Source organism: Maniola jurtina, chromosome 1 (assembly GCF_905333055.1).
Source record: "Maniola jurtina chromosome 1, ilManJurt1.1, whole genome shotgun sequence".
In the NCBI taxonomy this organism is placed as follows: Eukaryota; Metazoa; Arthropoda; class Insecta; order Lepidoptera; family Nymphalidae; genus Maniola; species Maniola jurtina.
In genome coordinates this window covers 17054855-17076935 of record NC_060029.1, presented here as the reverse complement: position 1 = coordinate 17076935, position 22081 = coordinate 17054855, and the positions used below count along the sequence as shown (strand labels likewise).

General features: G+C 38.8%; 1 protein-coding gene across 2 annotated transcripts in view; it reads left to right on the top strand.

The window, feature by feature from the left end:
* The window catches only part of LOC123864597 (neuroligin-1-like), a 32722-nt gene that overhangs the window by 5372 nt on the left and 5269 nt on the right, over window positions 1-22081 (top strand). For both annotated transcript variants that reach the window (XM_045905170.1, XM_045905180.1), the window contains exons 3-13: window positions 83-201; window positions 805-954; window positions 1030-1224; window positions 1691-1826; window positions 2283-2534; window positions 2809-3070; window positions 3463-3700; window positions 4112-4249; window positions 16534-16723; window positions 18921-19048; window positions 21127-21209. In XM_045905170.1, the coding sequence (XP_045761126.1) occupies window positions 83-201; window positions 805-954; window positions 1030-1224; window positions 1691-1826; window positions 2283-2534; window positions 2809-3070; window positions 3463-3700; window positions 4112-4249; window positions 16534-16723; window positions 18921-19048; window positions 21127-21209 (1891 nt within the window). The remainder of the gene's footprint in view (window positions 1-82; window positions 202-804; window positions 955-1029; window positions 1225-1690; window positions 1827-2282; window positions 2535-2808; window positions 3071-3462; window positions 3701-4111; window positions 4250-16533; window positions 16724-18920; window positions 19049-21126; window positions 21210-22081) is intronic.

The window sequence follows — 22081 nt, the reverse complement described above, 5'->3', positions numbered from 1 at the left end:
TTTACCGAAGTCTTGAATTTTTGAGATCTGCTTTTAGATATTTTTTGTGTTTAGTTACGGATAAATTTATATTAATTACCAGGAGTGCAGCGCTGTCCAAGATGCCGCTGGGACTGTACAACGAGCTGAAAGCCACGATACCGCTCCTCGCCAACCAGAGCGAAGACTGCCTCTACCTCAATATCTTCGTACCCGGTAGCGGTGGGTATCATCCGTTCAAAGGTTCCGTCAATTTAATTATTGTGACTTCTTCTAAAACGCACTGCTAGAATGCCCTTTCGGCTTTCGTTTTTTCGCCAGTTACAATATGGGACCTCACCCTAAAAGTCCAAGCAAAATGACAATTCAACAATTCTTCTTGACAGAAGAACTCAATTTTTAGCACGACTGTCCAAAAAAGGAATGTAATGTTTTCATGGGTCATGTAAACGTATGACTGAACCGACTTGGATGTGTGGGGTATCGATAAAATCCCTAGGCGCAGGCTACACGTTCAATATCTATCACGATTCGTGGAATGACAATCTGGAATTTGGATATCGAGAAATCCGTTAATACTCTAGTCTACACACTCAGTAAATATCACGATATGGAACAAATATCGTGTAGCCTTCGCCAGAGTATCCCAAGTGACACTAACTATAATATTTTTGAAGAAATTCAATATGGCAGTTGAATGGTGCCATTTTAAAAAATTTGCTTTTTTAGTTAGTATTTTGGCAGGGCAGTTGTATTTTAAGGTTTAGTTTGGACTTGTTCTAGCTATCTATTAGAATCACTGTTTAATCAATATCCGTGCCGTAGGTGCGCGCGGCGTAGAAGCGCCGTATGCCGTGGCCGTGTGGGTGGCCGCTGCCCACGAGTGGGGTTCTGGGAACGCGCTGGACGGAGCAGTTCTGGCGGCGCGTGCGCACCTGCTCGTCGTCACGCTCAACTATAGGATAGGATTATTAGGTTTGTACGACGTTTTGAAGTCGGTTTTCTTTTTTTTTGATTTTTTTTTTTGAATATTCCCCTCGTTGTCCCCAGGTTATTTAACGACAGGAGCATCAGACGAGGTGACTATGTCTGGTGGAGCGGCGACGCTGGATGTCTCCGCCGCGCTGTGGTGGGTGCGACGGAACATAGCTGCGTTCGGCGGCGACCCGCGCAGGCTGACGCTCGTGGGTCACGCTGCTGGTGCTGCGCTGGCCAATGTCATGCTGATGCTGCCTTTGAGCAAAGGTACAAAATGCGTTACGTAAAAATACCTTGGACGGGTGGCGGAGATGTGATGATCGTCATCATCTTCATGATCAGCTTATTGCCAGCACACTACTGAGCCCAAGTCTACTCTCAAAACGAGGAGGATTTAGACAAGAGTCTGCTGCGCTGGCTCAGTGCAAATTGGCAGACTTAGATATGGTGGTTGGAAATGAAAGTAATTTTTGTTTGACAAAAAATGTGTTCACATTTTACTATAAACAACGGGAAAAATTGTAATTTATAGATAACGAAGTTAAACCGTCTTCGCATTACTCCCTCCTGACTGAGGATATAGTAGCTTCATTTCAATAATTTCCTCTGGTTCTTCCAAAATAACCATTTAACACCATGTAAGAAATATGCTTCCATCACCAGGTCCGTGCAGTGTCTCGGGCTGCTTGTATCTCGGGCCTCAAGTTTGAAGTTTTATACTTTGTCTGTACAGGCTTAATATCTCGAGTGCTGCTGCTCAGTGGGTCAGCGCTAGGGCCCGCCTCGCTGGCGCCGGACGCGGCGTTGGCGCGGGAACACACGGCGCAGGCGCTGCGGTGTACCAAGGATACTACCACTGAGGACCACTGGTAAGTAGTACCTACCTACCTATCTATTTTTTAATTTTATTTTATTGCATGATATGCTTGCGTTTGACGACAACCATGCATCAGAAAAAGCAATCATGAGATGTAAGTATGTGCTCTAAGTAAGATGATGTACGTGCTTACCTAGAATATACCTATATTTATTCTTTCCTTGAAGGTAAAGTTATACGTAGCAGAAAACACGGACACTGGAAGGGACACGGATACAGTTCGTATCGAAACGTTGAGCAAAAACGCTTTGTAACGTAGATTGGATGTTGACCAGATAAGAATGTGGAACATAAGGTTTTCGAGTGCTGTTGACAAATGGCTCAGTATTGAGGCCTGCGTTCTTTTGTTTATACTACTTGAGGATCCAAACTTAACCTTGTGCTTGTACACCTGTCAGCCTGTCAGCTAGCATCTGAACATTAACAAACTATGAAACGTCTCCCTCAGGTTAGCAGCCTGCATCCGTGCCCGACCCCTAGCGGCATTATTAGCAGTGGAGCCCCCTCGGGCGCGCTTCCTGGCGGGCTGGGCGCCCTCCGTCCCTCACGGCCGGGACTCCCAGAGCCAGCCGCCCACCAGAGCTCTACATGCCAGTGAAATCTTCCTGGAGATCGCGCTCGCTGTGGTTGTTACTACTACAGAGAGCTACCAGTTTTTTAGTGAAGAAGATGTTAGGCACGGATTTGAGGAAGAGCATAGGTGAGGAAGAGCATAATTTCGACTTATTCTTTTATTCCTTTAAAATCCCTTCCAGCATAATTTCCGAATACAACTTTCCATTACAACATAGGTAAATAAAACTATAACAATAATGTTGTGCGTATTCCTTTGCCTCTTTGGACTTGGCATATTCTCTAGCTTCCTTGTTCTATCCAGTCTTGTTAGTTCTCTTTCAAATTATAACATTCTTCTTCATTCTTCAACATTCTAGGTATCAGATCCAGGTCTACTATAAATATTTTCTGTCTACCAGAAGTCGCATTCTGCGGACGTACGTGCGCAACGTGTACCGTTACCATCGCAACGAGATCTTCGCAGCGGTGCGCAACGAGTACACGGACTGGGAGAAGCCCATACAGCATCCCATCAACATCCGCGACGCGACGCTGGAGGCGCTGAGCGACGCGGCCGGCGCGGCGCCCGCGCTGCGCCTGGCGCAGATACACGCGCGGCGCGGCGCGCGGACGTACTTCGCACACTTCGCCCATCAGACCAAGGAAGCAGACTATCCACAGGTGATGAGTTCCCTTCAAATGTTTCACATAGTTTTACGTTGCACTTGCTTGGGACTAGCTCCTAACGAAGAAACTTTCAAAACAGACAAGAAATGTTGTATACGCATTTAATTGTGAAAGCCTTTTCTCAGTTTCACCATGACATGGCATTTGCTCGCAAAGTGGGCTCCTAGCGAGGGAACTCCTGAATGTTTAACAGCAGAGACACGAAATGTTGCATACGCTTTAGGCATGTCCTTTCTAGTTACACCATGACATGGCTACTACCCTTAGGTTTGGTTCCTGATGAATTAACTCCTCAACAGTTAACAGCGGAAGCCCGAAATACTGCATATGCATTTAAATGAAAGCCTTTTCTAATAAAAGCTAATTTAGCGTTTTCCCGTTACCAGCGGTTGGGTAGCGTCACCAGTGAAACTCTGTCGTACTTCCTCGGTCTCCCGCTGGTGGGCGGCGCGCCGTCCTCGCCGCGCAACTACTCGCGCAACGACGTGGCGGTGGCGGAAGCGACTGTCGCGCTGCTCGCCGCGTTCGCGAAGACCGGCGACCCCTCGCCGAAGGGGGATGAGAAGCACGAGGGGGTCACGTGGCCGCAGTATGATCTCAATACGCAGCAATATTTGAGCATAGGTAAGCTCTATTAGTTCATTTTAAAAATTCTCTTTGACAATCGTGCGCAACATTCACCATCATGTTCAACCCATCGCCAGTCCACTACTGCAGTATTGGTCTCCTCGCAGAGTGACAACAATTTAGGCCGTAGTCTGCCACACCTTTGAGAACATTATGGAGAACTCTCAGGCATGCGAGTTTCCTCACGATGTCTTCACTTCTTGTCTGTCTTGTCCTCGTGACAGTTAGGTTTTTATTTCAGCTGTACCAGATGTTTATTTGAAAAGTATAAATCTCCTGATAAGATCTGGGTTTCAGTCATGTATTCCGCGCTCATAACTATGCTAACTCGTAATTTTCATTGCTGTCTGTTAGGTCTAGTTGTCGTCATTAGCCGGTATAGTTATTGAACATGAAGGTGATTGGCAGGGTCCAAGCTCCGCCTGAAGAGCCACTACCGAGGCCACAAGCTGTCTCTGTGGCTGCAGCTGGTGCCGCAGCTGCACCGGCCTGGCGCCTCGCCGCAACACCACCGCCTCCGCGCGCCCAGACCAGACATGTTCGCAGGTTAGTCACAATACTGACAACACTTTTTCTCTTTACTTTCCGGACCTCTTTTTGCACTTAGACATTGATCGTGTTAGATGAACTGGTTATAGCAATAGAACGATCTCTGGACTGGTATAATTATGCTCTAGAGAATCTAGCTCGTTATGAACCACACTTACATAACGTCATCACAAAGGATGGTATGTTAATACTACCACGCTGAAAACCTTATCATAGCTTAGTTTAGGGGCCAGGACTTCGTGAAACTCGCATGTAAAAGTTTTTTGAAAAATAAATTTTCATTTTCATTTTTATTTTCATTTCAGCGCTAATATTTTCCAAAACCATAGTTCTGATTGTCTTCTTATAACACTTGACTGTATTATTTTTGTAGGGTTTACATGTCATTCCAATGAAAATCCTGCTATGCCCATGTCTTGATTTGATAATTTTAGTTTCGAATATTGATGAATTGAAATTTTTGAATTGAAATTTCATAAAATTGCATTTATCACACTATGATTTATAGCGTTAATATAATTGTAGTTTTGCAAATCACTTCACATTTACTTTGCAGGATAAAACAAAATTCATTAAAACCGAGCTCAATTTTATTTGCTAGAAACTTCAGAATTAAAATAAGTGAAGAAGTTTGGTAAATAGAGAAGATAAATTGCGCATTATTCGTATTCCTCGTTTGTTTGCTCGACCAGTATGAAGTTATAAAACTCTCCGAGTTTCCCATCACGTCGGCGGCGTGCGATGAGTAATTACTCAGATAGCCCGACTCATGGCGGAAACCCATAAAATACGTTGAGTAATTTAATACTAGTACGACGCTAATATTTGGAGGAAGATGGAGGTTGACAAACAACAAGCGGTAGCGATTTCCAAGATAAACGATGGATGTGAATAGAAAGAAGATTTTACTGTCTAAACCAAACCACAAAGTAAAGAATCTGTACTCAGGTGTTTAAGCAACTCGCCTGTAAAATCGACAATTGTGTAGATAGTGCAAATTGGGTATTTAACGATTGGAAAACCGTTGGTAAAAACCGTTGTCGCTTGTAACTTGGACAGTGGTTATTTCAGCTTAATAGACATATTCAGTTAGCGGCGCATTGCCTATCTGCAGCCAACGGTTATCGATTTTACAAGAGAGCTGTTTAAAATTCACATTATGACAAGCACACAAACAGTATAGGATCTCAATGCAGTTTGGCATCTGATCATAACTCTCGACCAGATTCTAAATTGTATTGAAATCGACTATTTTTATGCTAGTCATAATCTTAACTTTAAACAGCTCTTCTGTAAAATCGATAATTTATGGTAGAGTTAGTGCAATATTGAACTAATCTATCGATTTGGCGATTGAAAAAACGACCTCAAATTGGTTGTTTACATTGATATAACAATTTGTATGAAAAAACAACTTGAAAAGAGCAACCGCCGAGTTTCTTGCTGGTTCTTCTCGGTAAAAACGGCATTCCGAACCAGTGGTAGATTATTTTGACGATTCAAAAGCATTTGTAAAAGTTTAATTGAACAAAAATATTTTAAATTTGAATTTGTGTTGATAAAACTCGCTGTCGCTTATAACTTGAGCGGTGGTTTTTTCAGCTTAATGGATGTATCTAGTTAGCGGCGGTTGTGTATCCGCGGCCATTACGGCACTTCCTCTCACTTTGCAAGAGCGCCCTCATTAACCGCGCCCAAGCTTTTCCCTCCAAAATAATAATGTAGTAAAACTTTAGCCGCGCGAATTTAATGGAAGCCTGCTCCATAACAAAGCAGCTTTAGATAAGTAATTAACGGTATAGTTACAATAGCTGTGCAGTCATGGACCATGGCAGCCACACCAACAAGTAATATCATACAGTAGCTGGCAGGAAATATTCATAATCATAATCATAATTTATTCATTGCAAATACTTCCACGTTTAACAATAGGTGGTGCAAAAGTTTTCAGGTCACAGTGTAGGTATTTAACATTATTAAGTAGCATTTACAAGTTATATTAATTACTTATATGAATGACAATTAATTATTACATTGAATATGCTTATTACGTTAGCTTTAGCCCGAATTCGCACGAGCGTTAAAAGCGTTGCGTTAAAACCCGGCGTTGTGCTGAATTACGCTGAATGCGCAATAAAAAAGCGTTGACGTGTGAACTTGGGAATGCATATTTTGTTCTATTTGAACGCTTTTTTAACGGACGTTAAAAAAGCTCTCGTGCGAATTAACCCTTAGGTCTCATTACCTACAGTATTTTTGGGGTAATTAATAATTGAGAAGCATTTTAGTAATGATATTTCAACTAGCGGCAATCAAAGAAAACTTTATTGAAAGGTCAAGGAATTTTAGACTAACATAATACGTACTTCCATGAAATTTCTACTTATTTAAACACAAATTTTATCAGAGCTATTATTATAATACTAGATGGTTATTTTAGTAATTAAATTAATCATTGAAACTTTAGATAAAGATCAATCGAAACATGATTGAATAAGTATTTGTTTAAACTTTTCTGAAGTGTTTATGATCTAAAATAAAAAGGGAATGGTCTAAAATATTCACAATACATAGAGGAAAGCTCTCTCTAAAATGAAATACTTAGGCATAGCTCAGTGCAGCTATGTTCAATGCACGCTCACTCGGCATATCAAAGGGTCTAGTCATTGACTGAAGTTTTTATCCATGAAATCGAACGAGCAGTTCTTCACGTACCTATTAATTTATCCAAAATATGAGTAGTGCGAACAAAAGAACTTACTACTATTACTATCTGCCCTCATAATGTTTGATATAGTAAAAGCATTGTAATACTTATCCTTATGATCCCAAGATTATTATCAGTATTTTACACACCTTTGACAAATGTTCTTAGACTTGGGCTTTGAGTTGGGCGTTTGGAACCCTCGTAGCTTTAGTTTATCACCACTATATCGTATACATAGTAGGTAAGTATAACAATTCTGACCATCAAAAGTAGCTACTTTGAATAAATAATTTTAACTTTGACTTTGACTATAACTAACAACGCTCAGTTATTCGTACAGCAAGTAGTAACTAGTAACCTACTCAATCCACCAATCTAAATGATGTAGAAATATTTTGTTACCCTGTTATTTTCCAAAATAAATATTTGCGCGGGAATGTTGAACAACGGGTTCATTAGAAGATCGCTAGGCATGTGAAAAATGAAAATAATGGGAATAAAAACAGGCGCATGGCAACACAGCCAGCAATTAGCGGTCGCAAAAACGTTGGTTATTTTTGAAGCTCGCGCGGAATTTGAGCCACCAGATAATTAACTATGGCTTCATTGACGTTACGCTCTAGTTAACAGCATTCGGATTCCGTACCCGAATGCTGTTAACTAGAGCCTACTATGCATCTGCTGTAAGTCCGTCCGTCTGTCTGTCCGAACCGTATTAGGCAGAGAGTTGAAATTTTCACAGAATGAGATTTCTATTACCGCAAATTTAAAAAAAATTAAAAAGTGTTATTTCTTGTACGATGGCACGGAACCCTTCGTGTGCAAGTCCGACTCGCACTTGACCGCTTTTAGAGTCCCGCAGAGATCATGGCCTCATCATTATCAATCGATATACGTTAACTGATTGATATAGGTATTTTATAGGGACTTCCACACGCCACAGTCTTGCGCCGCCGCCTGAATCCAGCGGCTCGCATTTGATGTCGTCTGTTAATTATTTATTGAGGAGTCTTCCAACGCTGCGTCTTCCGGTGCAAAGTCAATTCTAACACCTTGGCTTGGGACCTCAACGTCTATCGAGTGCCCTGCCCATTGCCGCTTCAGGTTCGCAACCCGTTGAGAGTTATGTCGGATATTTTGGTTCTCCTACGATCTCCTCTGAGTATGAGAGGGAGTTAACTAGTAAAATAGCAAATAGTTATAGATATATTAGCGATTTCTATTTCGGAAACAACTACAGAATAGTTGTATTTATGAAACGTGTACGGAACCCCGATTAACTGAACCATACATCTCATCCCATTGAGTAGGTATCGGTTTCAGCGATGTTTGCCCTAATCTCGAGGAATTATTTCCTTCCGACTCGTTTTATGTCACTCTGGTATCAGTAGGTATAATACATGAGGCGTATTTTGTGGCCATTATGTTATATTATCCGTCAAAGGATTTTATGTCTCTGTCTTAGTTTGCCTTATCGATGTGAGTAGTTAAGTGCGAGACGGGGCTTTTAGGGTTCCGTAAATTATACATCATATTAGTCTAAAGACCTATACAGACAAACTAAACTGCTTAACATAAAACAATTATACACATACAACACATGCCTACTCATTAGAAAAATTACTACTCAAACTGTACATACAAATATAACATTTAAACAAAGATCCATTACCCATAATCTTAGAAATAAAAGCAAAATACACATTTGGCAACCACGGACAAAAACCTATGGGAGCAAAAATATTATGTGTGAGGGTGTACATATGTTTAATAACATACCTGATATAGTCAAGCAGTCTAAAAATATTAGTCAGTTTAAGAATAGGTTAAAAATATATATAGCTGAAAATATTGTGTAAATAGAATCTGTAAATTATTACTCAAAATTGTATTAGTTAATAAGTCAGACTAAATTGTAGTAAATAAATAATTAGGTTGATATAGTTTTAATAATATAGTATAATATAAAATTTAAAGTGTAAATGCATGCGTCTGTGTAAGTACTGAAATGTATATAATAATCTTAATGTAAGTGAACAGTATGTTCTTTTTGAGAATAAATTCTTTAAACCGATATTATGAACATCACATTTTGGGTGTAATAAAATAATAATTCTAATCTGAGCTAGAACATCGCAATAAACCTTGAAAGAAAACCCCAAAAAATGATTGTCTATACAACAAACTCCGTAACTTGTTACTTACCTTATTGTAAACTTCAGTATTTGTTGTTACTGTTACCTAGAGTATTTACAGTTACCTAGAGAGAACAAATTTTCTAGTGTCTTACATTTCTATTGCGGCTATAACAACCAATTATTATTATAAAATTTCAAAATAGCCGCCACGAAAACTAAAGAAATTATAAAAAAAGTATATCGTGTTATGTCTTGTACGATGGCACGGAACCCTTCGAGTGCGAATGCAACTCGTACTTGACCTGTTTTTTTACTTGACGTCATCTTTATACCAAATTGTTCCGACTCATATCACATACGACCCAAATTGCTCGGTATCGCGAGATTACAAATAACATGGGTGTAATTTATACCCGCGATATATCGGGAACAAAACGCGGGGTCGACGATATGGGGGGAGCTGAGAAGTCAATTTCCAATAATATTTGCTCAAATGTCTGTATGTTCCTACGCTGGAATAATATCCGTCTTAATTGCTACGGCTCGAGTTTTCCCATTGACTTTGTTTTGGATCGAAACATTATTATAGGTACCTACTGTTTTTTAGGATTCCGTACCTCAAAAGGAAAAACGGAACCCTTATTGCACAACTAAAGAAATAAATCCGAAAACCGTGAATATGTAGTTATATCATTAAACAAAATTAAAGTGTTTCAATTTTAAAAGTAAGATGACTATACCTACCAAGTGGCGTATCATATGAAAGGGCTTTACCTGTTTATTATAAAACAGATTTTTATTTGTTTTTGACGTGACAACGTCTTATAATTCGATAGAGCCGGCTGCACGCACGAAAAAACATGACTCATGCGGCGTTACCTCGCTCTGAGGCGTTCCATGTAAGGCTTGAAGTGCAAGCGAGAGCGCGGAACGAGCGACAAAGAAGCACAATCGGCCTTTGTTGTCACGTACAACTATCGTCAGTAAACCGACTTTACAGACAACCAATTTTTTGCATAATAGTTTTTGATTTATCGTGCAAAATGTCGGAAAAATTACCCGAGTGCGGAACCCTCGGTGCGCACCCTCTGACTCGCGCTTGGTCTTTTGGCCAGGGAGCCGCTGGATTCAGGCGACTCAAGACCGTGCCCTATGAACGTCTATCGGTTGGTGATGATTGTAAATCGAATCCTATATACCTGTTACCTACAACCCTACTAGGCTTCACTAGAAAGTTCACTCGGGTGCATTCAACCCGATCCGAATGCATAAAACAAAGCAAACCGGTAACCATTCCTGTAACACAATATGACGTCATGCCGAGCTCGCAACAAAACTGCAACATCATACGAAAAGCTTTTCTTATTCAGTGTAACGTATTTTTTTCCCCTAGGTTTTCTTTTACATTTGTTTTCTTTAAGCTTAAACAAACAGTTGTACGTATTATTATACCCATCTACTGCGACTTGAACAAAAGTTTACAACGGAAACCTTTTCAATATCAGATTATATACCTCGGTGCGAAGAATCTAGCAATCTTATTGCGATGTTAAACTCTATAGGTATATTTTATAGCCACAGCGATAATAGCGTCTCCTGTTTGGTAGTTCGGGGTTCGATCCTGAGCGCGCATCTATAAATTTGAAAGCTGGAAGGGCATTCCATATTCAAGCAGTGAGGATTCAAAACTGCCATATCTCTTCCAGGTTAGCCTTAGACTTCACCACTTACCACCAGGTGTGATTGTAGTCAAGCGCTAACTTGTATCTGAATAAAAAAGAAGAAAAATCGCTTCTTTGTGGGATTTTGAATATGTAGGACTATAGAAAATAGTCGGGCATACTCCGACCAATACGCCAGATTGAGCTGTCTGAGATTAATATCTAAAATACTACAGATATTACAGGCAAAGTCAGCAAAAAAAATGGAAGGCTGCTTCCATTGCTTATTTAGATTCCCCAATTTCCCCCTCGCCGCGTATCAGTTACGTTCATATTTTCCTCACATTGCCCATTATGTTGCTTCCAAATGATTCGTATTTTCCCGAATAGGTATCATTTCTCTGTGTGATAGTAACCTAAGCTTATGCCCGGGATTTCAGTTGTTGTTCAAAAGTTCAAAATAATATATTTTTGAGGTATATACCCAAAAGATATAAAAGGATGTCCCGGGATAAAAAATATCCTCCCTCCCTAGGTATATCCGTCTCAAGGATACATACTATCTCTGTACCAAATAATGATGCCTGCGACTTCGTCCAAGCAGAATTAGGTTCATTAAACATCCTTCTTAGATAAAAAAACCGTGATAAAAAGTAGCCCATGTCCATTCCTGGGATGCAACAGACATACTTACCTAAACACTTTCGAATTTTTAATTTTAGTATTAATGGATCTTTCTCCAAAATAGATACACGTGGCCAAAGTGCACACAACACCGCTACAGGTTGACACTTGTGCTTAGAAACAAAGCTTTCAACTGTAAAACAATGCAACAAACCCTTTCCCTTGTACCCTTGTTTTTGCCAAGCTCAGGTACAAAAGACCAACTTAAGCTCCCCGGCGCCTGCGAAGTAGGCCATACCGTTCCACACTTCCTCTTCAACTTGAGGAGAAAGAACGAGGAAAAGCACAACTTAGTCTTTCTGAGCCTTTTCATCTTCAAGTATCAATATGGTGGATCGACCTGGAGTAAATCTTAATTTCGCTGGCTCAGCGAAATTATCACTTGTTTCACGCTCCCGCTTTGCTTAATAAAAACATTATGTCAAAACACTACCACCGGAATGGAAAGCATACTGTACTGAGAAGAGCTGGCAAGTAACTGGGTTGTCTGGTCGCTTTGTATAAGTAATTTAATTCAATTCGATTCAAATTTCTTTATTTCGAATGAGTAAACAGTGGAAATGTTACAAAAACAAAAAGGGTACAGCCAAATTCTGCATATTAACATGCAGTATTTTGTGATATAACAACTTATATGATACATGGTTTGGTAAAATTAGTTAAATACTTTGTCTCAAAAAATATTGAAATAATTGTATTAAAATGATCTCCCTTGAAGTAGCTATACTCTTTGTAATTAACTGGCAAGTAGGTAACAACGTAGCAGCCTAACCGCATTATGTAAATGTGGGTGTAGATTGCATGCATTAGTGTAGAGCGACGAGCTCGAACCGGCGCGGCGCGGCGCTGCTGATCAATGCTTTTAACTGCATTTGCTCTGACATCGCAATCTATATCTAATACCTACTTATACGTGTACGCGTGTGTTTTAGCCAAAAAGAGGATTTCTAAATGATTTTAAAATACATATCAAAAATTGCGGAACCAGCACGATTCTTACTACGTCTTCTGGGTTCGCGCCCGACGCTATGACCGCTAAACCACTAAAACATTATCATAAAAAAGTAATAGGTATGTCATTTCTCGTTCAAAAAGCTGATCCATGATCATCTTGCAATATTCTACATAAAAGTGCTAGGTAGGTACCTCGTAAGACACTGCGCTTAGTCTTATTGCGTCTTATCTCAGTGATCGTATACAAACAGTATGTGTAAATGATGTGAAGTCATCCGGATCAGCCTCATTAATGGGTGTTCCTCAAGGCTCTATCCTAGGTCCCTTCATGTTCTTGGTATATATAAACGATCTACCATATTTCGTCCAAAATACTTGCGATATTGTACTATTTGCTGATGATACGTCTTTGATTTTTAAATTAGATAGAAATGAGAATAATTATGACGATGTAAATAGAGCCATATCGCAGGTCACTCACTGGTTTACTGTTAACAATTTGCTTTTAAATGCAAAGAAAACCAAGTGTGTCGAATTCGCACTGCCCAATACCAAGACGACAAATAACATAAAATTAATGATAAATAATGAATGTTGAAAGTAGAGGAGACCACCGTGTTCCTGGGGATAACTTTAGATGCAAAGCTTCAATGGAACGCCCATATATCAACACTTGCTGGCAAACTCAGCTCTGCTGCTTACGCTGTTAGAAAGATTCGACAGATAACTGACGTGGAAACTGCAAGAATTGTATATTTTGCCTATTTTCACAGTATTATGTCTTACGGAATCTTGCTATGGGGTAAAGCGGCAGATATTGGAAAAATTTTCGTTTTACAAAAAAGGGCAATACGCGCAATTTATAATTTAAAACCGCGCGATTCCCTACGAGAGAAATTTAAGGAAATAGGTATTCTTACAGTAGCTTCTCAATACATTTACAATAATATAATTTTTGTACGACAAAACATCCTCAGCTACAAAAAAATCGGTGATTTCCATGACAGGCCAACTAGAAATCGTAATAAGCTCGCAACTCCTACGCTCCGCCTCAGAAAAGTGGGAAAGTCATTTGTGGGAATGAGTGTAATATTTTATAATAAAATTCCACAGTCAATATTAGACTTGCCTTTACCAAAGTTTAAAAAATCCATTAAAAGTATGCTCCTGGCAAAAGCATATTACACAATCGAAGATTATGTAAATGATAAAAAAGCATGGATTTGACTCGCTCCAGCAATGCGCGGGTCTGCAATTGCTTGTATAGTATAGAATATTATTGTAAATTGCACAATTGAAAAGAGCAACCGCCGAGTTTCTTGCTGGTTCTTCTCGGTAGGAACGGCATTCCGAACCAGTGGTAAATTATTTGACGATTCAAAAGCACTTGTAAAAGTTTATTTGAATAAAAATCTATTCTATTCTATTCTATTCTACGATGGTACGGAACCCTTCGTCTGGGGTTCCGACTCGCACTTGACTTTGTTTTTATTAAAAGTGACAGAAGTTTTGCTTAAGTTGTGTTTTGATTGAATTATGTACGATACTATTTATTTAAACTGTAGCATAGGAATCATTCCTAATGGTTTGCAATGCACACATTATACAAAAAAAATAGGTACCTACCTGCCTCAATTATCATAAAATATATAATTTATGAGAAAATATAGGCCCGTTCGTCCGAGCCGAGTGCGATGACCTGCTAGAATTGAATACCATCTCATTATTTGATGCATTGGAGCGTAAAATCTATCGCCATTACTCTGACAATGCTCTGCATTAAACCACAAAGAACTACATCTATAGATATCTGAGTATAATAGGTACATTTATGATTTATCTGCCTTGCTAAATGGAGCTCGCGCATAATTTATGTACCAAGTCTACGTGGATATCTGCATAACGCTGAATTATGAGGAGATTCTAGCTCTGAGCGATCTGTCTTAAATATTCATTACAGGAGTTAATGGTTTAGTTATTGAGTTAATTGTTATAAATTATCTACTAAAGAACTTATGTATTCAATATTCTCTCTCTAACTTTGATTTAAGATTACAATTCTCTACAGTTACGTTAATTTATTCTATTTTTTTGTAGTTCTAGATTTAAATCTTTAGCCAAATATCGATTTAGCTCTCCATTTTAGATCCGACAAAAAATACAAAAAAAAAATTTTATTCATTTGAGATGAAATATTATAGTCTAAAACAGTGATTTACAAGTTTGACATGTTACATGATAATAATATGTTATGCTTTTGATAAGTATTTCCAAGTTTGGCCCAAAATTATATCATAATATGTGATCATCTTGTTGTTGAATGTTGGAATTCTTGCCTAGAACAAGTCTATTCACTATTGCTTTAAATAATACAATGGCTGTACCATAATTCACGAAGAATACAAATCTGTTATAATAATGTGAGGAATTACATCAAAACAAGACCATTTACTCCATTTTACGATGCAACCAAAACCACTGCCAAAAAGCTAATAGAATAAGATTTCAGGACAGCCAGACATAACTTATTTTGTAAGAAACAAAATATGTGGGATAGAGTAGTGTTATAATAGTGTGTATGAATATATGCTAACTTGTGCCGTTGACCTATTCATAGATCTACGAAAAAAACATTACTCATTTTTCTTAAAATCTGAGTGCTGGTATTTATGTAAGTACTTATTTATCTATCTACGTTTTACAGAATATTCGACTTCCTGTAGTGCTAATTTTTTCAGACGCTATACAGCTCGAAAAAATAACCTTTTTGATCTTACTTATAATCTGAGATGTAATTTTTATAACACGATATTCAGCAAACATACATAACGACGGCTTAGAGTGAAAACCTCGTAAGTGTAAAAGAAGAAACTTTTCAGGAGGAAGAAAAAACTGCGTGCTGTAAAATTAGAAGCGAGTATTTACGAGTTTCTCATTTAATGTCATAGATGGCGTTACGAGTATCAAATGAACAAATTAGTCAGATCAGAATGTGCGTTGCGAGGTTTTCTTCCTAGAAACGCAATAAAATAAATTTGAGCAAAAATGCATTCCCGAGGTTTTCACTCTAAGACGACGATAAAGGAAAAGTATGATGATATTTAAGCTGAGCATCCGCACAAGCTAGCAAAATAGACTTACGCTACCAATACTCTATCCCACACATTTTGTTTCTCAGAAAATAAGTATTGTCTGGCAGCGCTGAGGTCTTGAACGATAAAGACAATATACGAAGACATAACACTACAGTTAATTCACTGTACGACGTTAAGAATAAGGAAGTAGTGGGAACTTTCTACCTAGCAGCATAAATCTCTACTTGTTGAGAACTCTTTTTATTTATTAAACTTCCCTTAAACTTTGTGCTCGCAGGAAATTATTATGGTAATAAATTTTTTGAGTTTCCGTCGAAACTAACTCGCAAATTAAAAGCTTTTTAACTAAACTGCAGCGATACCGAAAACTGTTCGTCCGAAAGCTAGAAATTTAGTTTAGTTTGAGTTCAAACTAGGTCCGACCTTATATTGCTATACTATTCTGCTACATTTTCTTGACCTACTTATTTATTCAGATGAAATCGCGTTACCTGAAAGGGATAGGTACTTATCAGTTTACATGAGCATGGCCTGGCACTAAGATCCAATAGCATTGCTGTCCAATGGCAGTAGAGTCGACTCTGATATTTTTGTTTTAAGTAAATAAGTATAGTGTTGCGTTTCTTTTATACATATGTATATTAAATTATCAACTTAAAATATTCGTTCAAACAAAGGCAAATGCTCAAGTCTGGCATTCAAAGTTACAGGATTTCAAAACTTTAAACTGAAATACGGTCTGAACTTTTCTTATTTCATAATTTGTTAGAAAAAGATGCAAATAGGTACTCTAATGTTTATCCTGATTCCTGATTACCAATCAATAACCAATTAACAATAGCTTTGCTAAAATCTATCGTAGTATAGAAGCAGGCGTTATTTTCTAAATCTATCGTTTCAGACCAAGATTTGAATCGATTTATGATAAAGTAATTTTGATCCAGCTGAGAACTGAACCCAGGACTTCTCAATAAGATGACAATATATCCGTTAAACGTGGTTGTCTGGAAAACTGTGAATATTAATATCTTATCATTTTCAGGTGAAATTTTCCCTGAGCTGTATACAACGCCGTCGCTAGAAGAAGAAGATGAAAGCACAGAAGATCAGGAGCCAGAAGTAGAAGAGTGCGAGCCCTCTCCTTCTGCACGCCCCGCCCTGTCAGCCCTCCCCGCGCCGCAACCCTCACCTAAAGAGGACTCTCTTACGACTATGGATACACAGTATTATAGGTAAGAATTGTAAACCTACACTTATTTAGTCAAGAATTTAAGACAACTTGTGCCAATTAAGATCTGTGTGGACTAATATACCAGTACAAAAAGCACATTTTACTAAGAAAAGCCGGTAAAAAACTCAGCAGTTACCTACCTACTCTTTTTTAAAAGAAAATCCGAGAACTCCTATTTCTCGGTTCTTTGAAAATTTTTTCAGATATCTATCACTTCTATTAAATTCTGGCAAATAAAGGTCGCCAACTACGTCCAAAGCAAAAAGCTTCTGTTTGTCAGACACCTTTCTTTAACAAAATCGAATATTTTTTTCGAATAAATTCATCATTTTCGTCATATTATCCCATTAGTACTGAAAACGTCTCAAACCTGTGAAATCCTAAACAGGATAGGTATCCAAGGTTATGAGACATGACATCCATAGCATCGTTAAGTGACAGTTACATTCGTGAATTCCTGATCTAAAACCAAAAATGAAAATTCTGCTGATATCTCAGCAATTCAGTTCACAGCAAATTGGCAACAAAACTGCACCTAAACAAAACCCCTGGCGTGTTCCCGAGCTGATTTATAAACAAGATTGATCAGCCTCGCGCAGCAATCTCACTAATGTGTTTACCTGTTTACCTCGCCGCCATTTTTGTGTGTCCCGTGTCCTAATGCGAACCTATTTCTCCGGATCCCTTTTTCGCGAGTGGGTAGCGCTGATAATAGTAATGGATGTCCCAAACTTCTACCTAAATTAACTAGACTTGCGACTAAACGGCACAATATTTCAAAGGTGCTTTGCTCTAAATACTAGTTTTTGTCCTTATTTTCGCAAGTAAAATATGATCTCAGGCTCTTATTTTTATTAGGGGCTTTTAAAGCCATGTACATTGTCAGCCCCATCTCAGGTTGTTTTTGACTTATTTTGATAGAAGTGGAGTACCTATTTCAGTCTCCTTTAAACTGCGAAACCATTGTTTCCTTCTATTCGGTTGTGATGTGTATTTTTAGCATCATAACCGATTTAGTTTCCTTGTGACAAGATCTTAAATACGGAACCCTAATGAACTAAAATTGTATATTTTACCCTCGATTCATTACCATTAGAAAAAGATCTATTGTATTGTAAGATTGCGATTAAACTTCAAAAGATTATAAAGCTTTTTTTTATTCAAAAATCATAATTTATTGTTTTATAATTTTTTTATTATCTGTAAGGCAACAAAACAAAGAATTGCGCTTTTTGTTATTAAACATACAACTTACAGAAATAATTTTACATTGTTAATTGTCATTGTAATAATTCATTGGATTACAAAGAAAAAGTTTTAGATACGACATTCTCGTTTATCTTATCCACAAAAAAAAAGAAATTTATTTCTTAATGGAAGTGGCTAAAAAGTTTTGAAGAAGTTAAGAGAAAAGATTCCGGAGTGTAAATTATATTCTGCTAAATTATACGGACCAATTTTACGTTAATTTTTTCATCGTCGAAGTTATTTTCATAATGGCTTCTTTCGGTCGAACACTGAAACGTATCTTAATACTCAAAAGCTTCCTAAATGCTGAGTCATTTTTTAGGGTTCCGTACCCCAAAGGACGCTACCTCATTTTTAAAAGATGACGTGATAATTTTTTTTCGTCATCTATTATGAATCAGATTGCTCGACTGAACACATCCCTGCTCTCCTTTCCGCTTAGGTGGATACCTGGCCTAATAGATAGAAACCGATTTTTACTAAAGTTGACCGAGTTAAATAAAAAATTGAAACTCAAGGGAAAATTGAGGAACAGGCACACACATTACAAAGATTGAAAGCCAGAAACGCTGATCAATCATATTTATATACAGCAGCTGCGGCGAGGGACGAATATTTGACGCTCATTGCTCGAGCAAACATTATGTTTACTTTGAGCAAATTTGTAAAACTGGGATGAGCGTAAACGTTCACGGGTAAACACATAAGCGAAATGGATTCATTTAACATTTTCCTCACCTTCCCTTGGAGTATTTCTTTTAATACGAATAGCTACTGAAGATTAATGTTTCTAAAAGCAAAATTCGTAATGAGATGGACTTTGACACTTTATTATCAGAGGATAAAAGACTGCTTTTTCATACAAAAGTAAACAATGGAAGTAACATTCTAAGTAAAATAGAGTTATTTTAAAAAGCTGCATAATATCCAAATGAACCGTTTGTCCGAAGTTATACTGTGGCGCTGGGGGTAACGGTAGGAGCCGGGTGTTTTCTGCTGGCGCTAAACCTGCTGGTGTTTGCGGGCATCTACCTGCAGCGAGGGAAGCGACGGACACATCGCCGCCCTAGACGAGAAGGTAACTTTTTTATAAAAAATAACAGGCAAAGAAGCAGGCGAGTCACCTGGTATTAAGTGATTCCCGCCGCCCATGAACATTTGCACCAGAGGTACCACCGAAGCGTTGTCGGCCTTTAGGAATTTGTTGTTCCGCCCCTTGAATAACCCCATGTTGTAATCTATTGGGAACACTGCTGATGGTAGTTGATTCCACAGTTTGCATGTGCGTAGAAAAAAGGATCTGGCACAACGGGCGATGTGCACCAGTTGCCCAGGCAACTTAAGAACCTTTTGAACTTTACTGGTCTTAATTAGGTCACTGAGCGAGTGATGGAGAGGACTGATCAAATCAGACATTAGGAGACCCGTAGGGGAACCAGTCTGCTACGTTTTCACGGCTCAACCGCTAAATCGATTTTAATGTTTGGTACAGAGTTACATCTCGGGGTCGGACATAGGCTACTTTTTATTCCGGTAAATAAAAGAGTTCCCACGGGATTCTTAAAGGCCCATCTGTTTTACCGATTTTTATGAAAGGTGCAGAGGTAGCTTGCGTCCCGGAAATTGGCACAGGCAATTTTTTATCCCGGAAAATCAAAGACACGGGATTTTTCAAATCCATGCTCATGAAGTCGCGGGCATCATCTAGTTTCTAATATTTCGAACCGTTACTAAGTGATTTAATAAAAGTAGAAACTAGACCCGAACCTCGTAGAAAATGTAGGGGAACTTTTGATATGTCACAAGCGGAGTGGTAACTCGTGTAAGTAGTTGGAAGTTGTCTCCGTAACTTTGCAAGTGTGATTCGACTTGACGTCGCCGCACTCTAAAGTTGGACTTGAAAGTATGAGGGAGTATTTACACAGGACTCTGAAGTGCCTGTGGCGGCTGCAACGTGCAATCGTGCACTAGAGCGAGAGGGCGCGAAGAGTGCCAAGTGGGCATGTTAGTATAAGATTTTACATTGTGACCACCATTTGATAGCATTCGAGGATCGAAACAAGTAAAATGAACAGTTACAGCCTTGTTTAAAATAGAACAAACAGAAAGATTTTTATTCAAATAAACTTTTATAAATATTCAAATAAAATTGACGCCATTTATTGAAAACTAGATGAGCCCGCAGCTTTGCCCGCGTGGATTTAGGTTTTTAAAAATCCCGTAGGAATTTTGCATTTTCCGGGATAAAAAGTTGCCTATGGCAGTTTCCGGGACGTAAGCTAGCTCTGTATCTTTCATCATAATCGTTTCAACTGTTAGGCCGTGAAAAGCTAGGAAACAGACACACTTCCGCATTTATATTAGTATGGATTGGTACAATTGAAATTGGAAAATTGGCCATACCACGCTGGCCCAAATTTGCAGAATTTACAGACCTTTGAGCATATGGAGAACTTTCAATCATGCATTCCTCACGCAGTTTTCCTTCACCGTCACAGCAAGTGTTATTCAATTGCTGAAAACGCACACAACTTCGTCAGTCAAAGTCAGTCGTGCCCGGGATCGACCGCCTGACATTCCGGCTCGTCGCATAATATTGTAGGTATATAGGTACTTAAAAATGCGTTCCGACTTTTGCATCCTTGCAGCTGGCCCGCAGTTTGCAATAGGCTGCTCGATCGCGGAAGAATGACACTTACAATGTCACAATCGCAATCCCCTATGATTGGTTGAGGCTCGCTACTATTGGCTGCAATGCATTGCAACAAGAAAACGATAAAAGCCAGTCACAACAATTGCGATTGTAATAATGATTGATGTAGGTTTTTCGGAATCGACTTTCAGATTAAGTTACTAACCCCCGACCCAAAAAGAGGGGTGTTATAAGTTTGACGTGTGTATCTGTGTATCTGTCTGTGGCATCGTAGCTCCTAAACTAATGAACCGATTTTAATTTAGTTTTTTTTTGTTTGAAAGGTGGCTTGATCGAGAGTGTTCTTAGTTATAATCCAAGAAAATCGGTGCAGCCATTTGAAAGTTATCAGCTCTTTTCTAGTCACTTAATTGTCGGGGGTGTTATAAATTTTTAATTTACACTTGTGGAACCTATTTTCTCCTTGTGGCAGTCTAAGTTTGATTTGAGATATCTTGTACCAGGCAGCTGCAGCAGCCGCGCGGGCGCCGCGTCTCTCAACAGCGACCCCGCCCCACTTACCTCGCCTAGAAAGAGCACTCTAAAGGTAAAACTATCGTACGACTCGCAAACTTTATTTTTTCTTAGCCGACTTAAAAGATAAACAAGTCGTAGAAATTTTCTCGGGGAAACGCGTAAGTTATGCGATTTGCTTGGCGCTTTAGATCTTCTAGAGTTAGGTTTTCACTCGTACCATAATTTCATCGTCAGTATATTGGGGTATAGTCCGCCTCTTACACATTTCAGGGGGAAGCTACTTGTTTATTTTTTAAGTTAGTTGAGGAAAAATACTCTTAGATTACACATAGGTAAATTACATTCGGTTTCATTACGCTCCGGTATGCTAGGGTTACCACTAACCGGAAAATTCTAAGCTATGTTGATTCCTCCACGAGAGAATTCTGAAATGTTTGGAATTTCCACCATAATAGCAGTTGCTTTCAGTTTCAAGATTTAGTACCTACGCTGGTGAGGAAACTGCTAGAAGGTGAGAAGGTGCTGGCCCACTACTAGTGCTGGCTTAGTTGTCGGGTCTCGTTGGTACCCTTCGAGTACGGAACCCTAAAATTCAACTAAGAAGACATTTCTGGAATTTATGATTGACACAAAATTGAAGGGATTCTCGCTGTTGCATAAAACATGCTCAAAAAATGCCAGGAACTTTTCGTAAAAATCGAGGTTCTGTCAGGAATTTTCATATTAGATTCTGGTAACCCTACAACATGCACTCCTTCTACTCGAAGCCTCCGGGCGAAATGAAATTATCTCAGCTATCTGAAACGCTTTGCTTTGCTTATTCTGTAGTAATCTCTCTGTACCGGGGTATACAACTATACAATTATGCAAATCTCCCACGTACAAGAAGTTTACTTCAGTGATAAAACCGCATCTTTGCAGCTTTTATTTGTGTTTTGAACA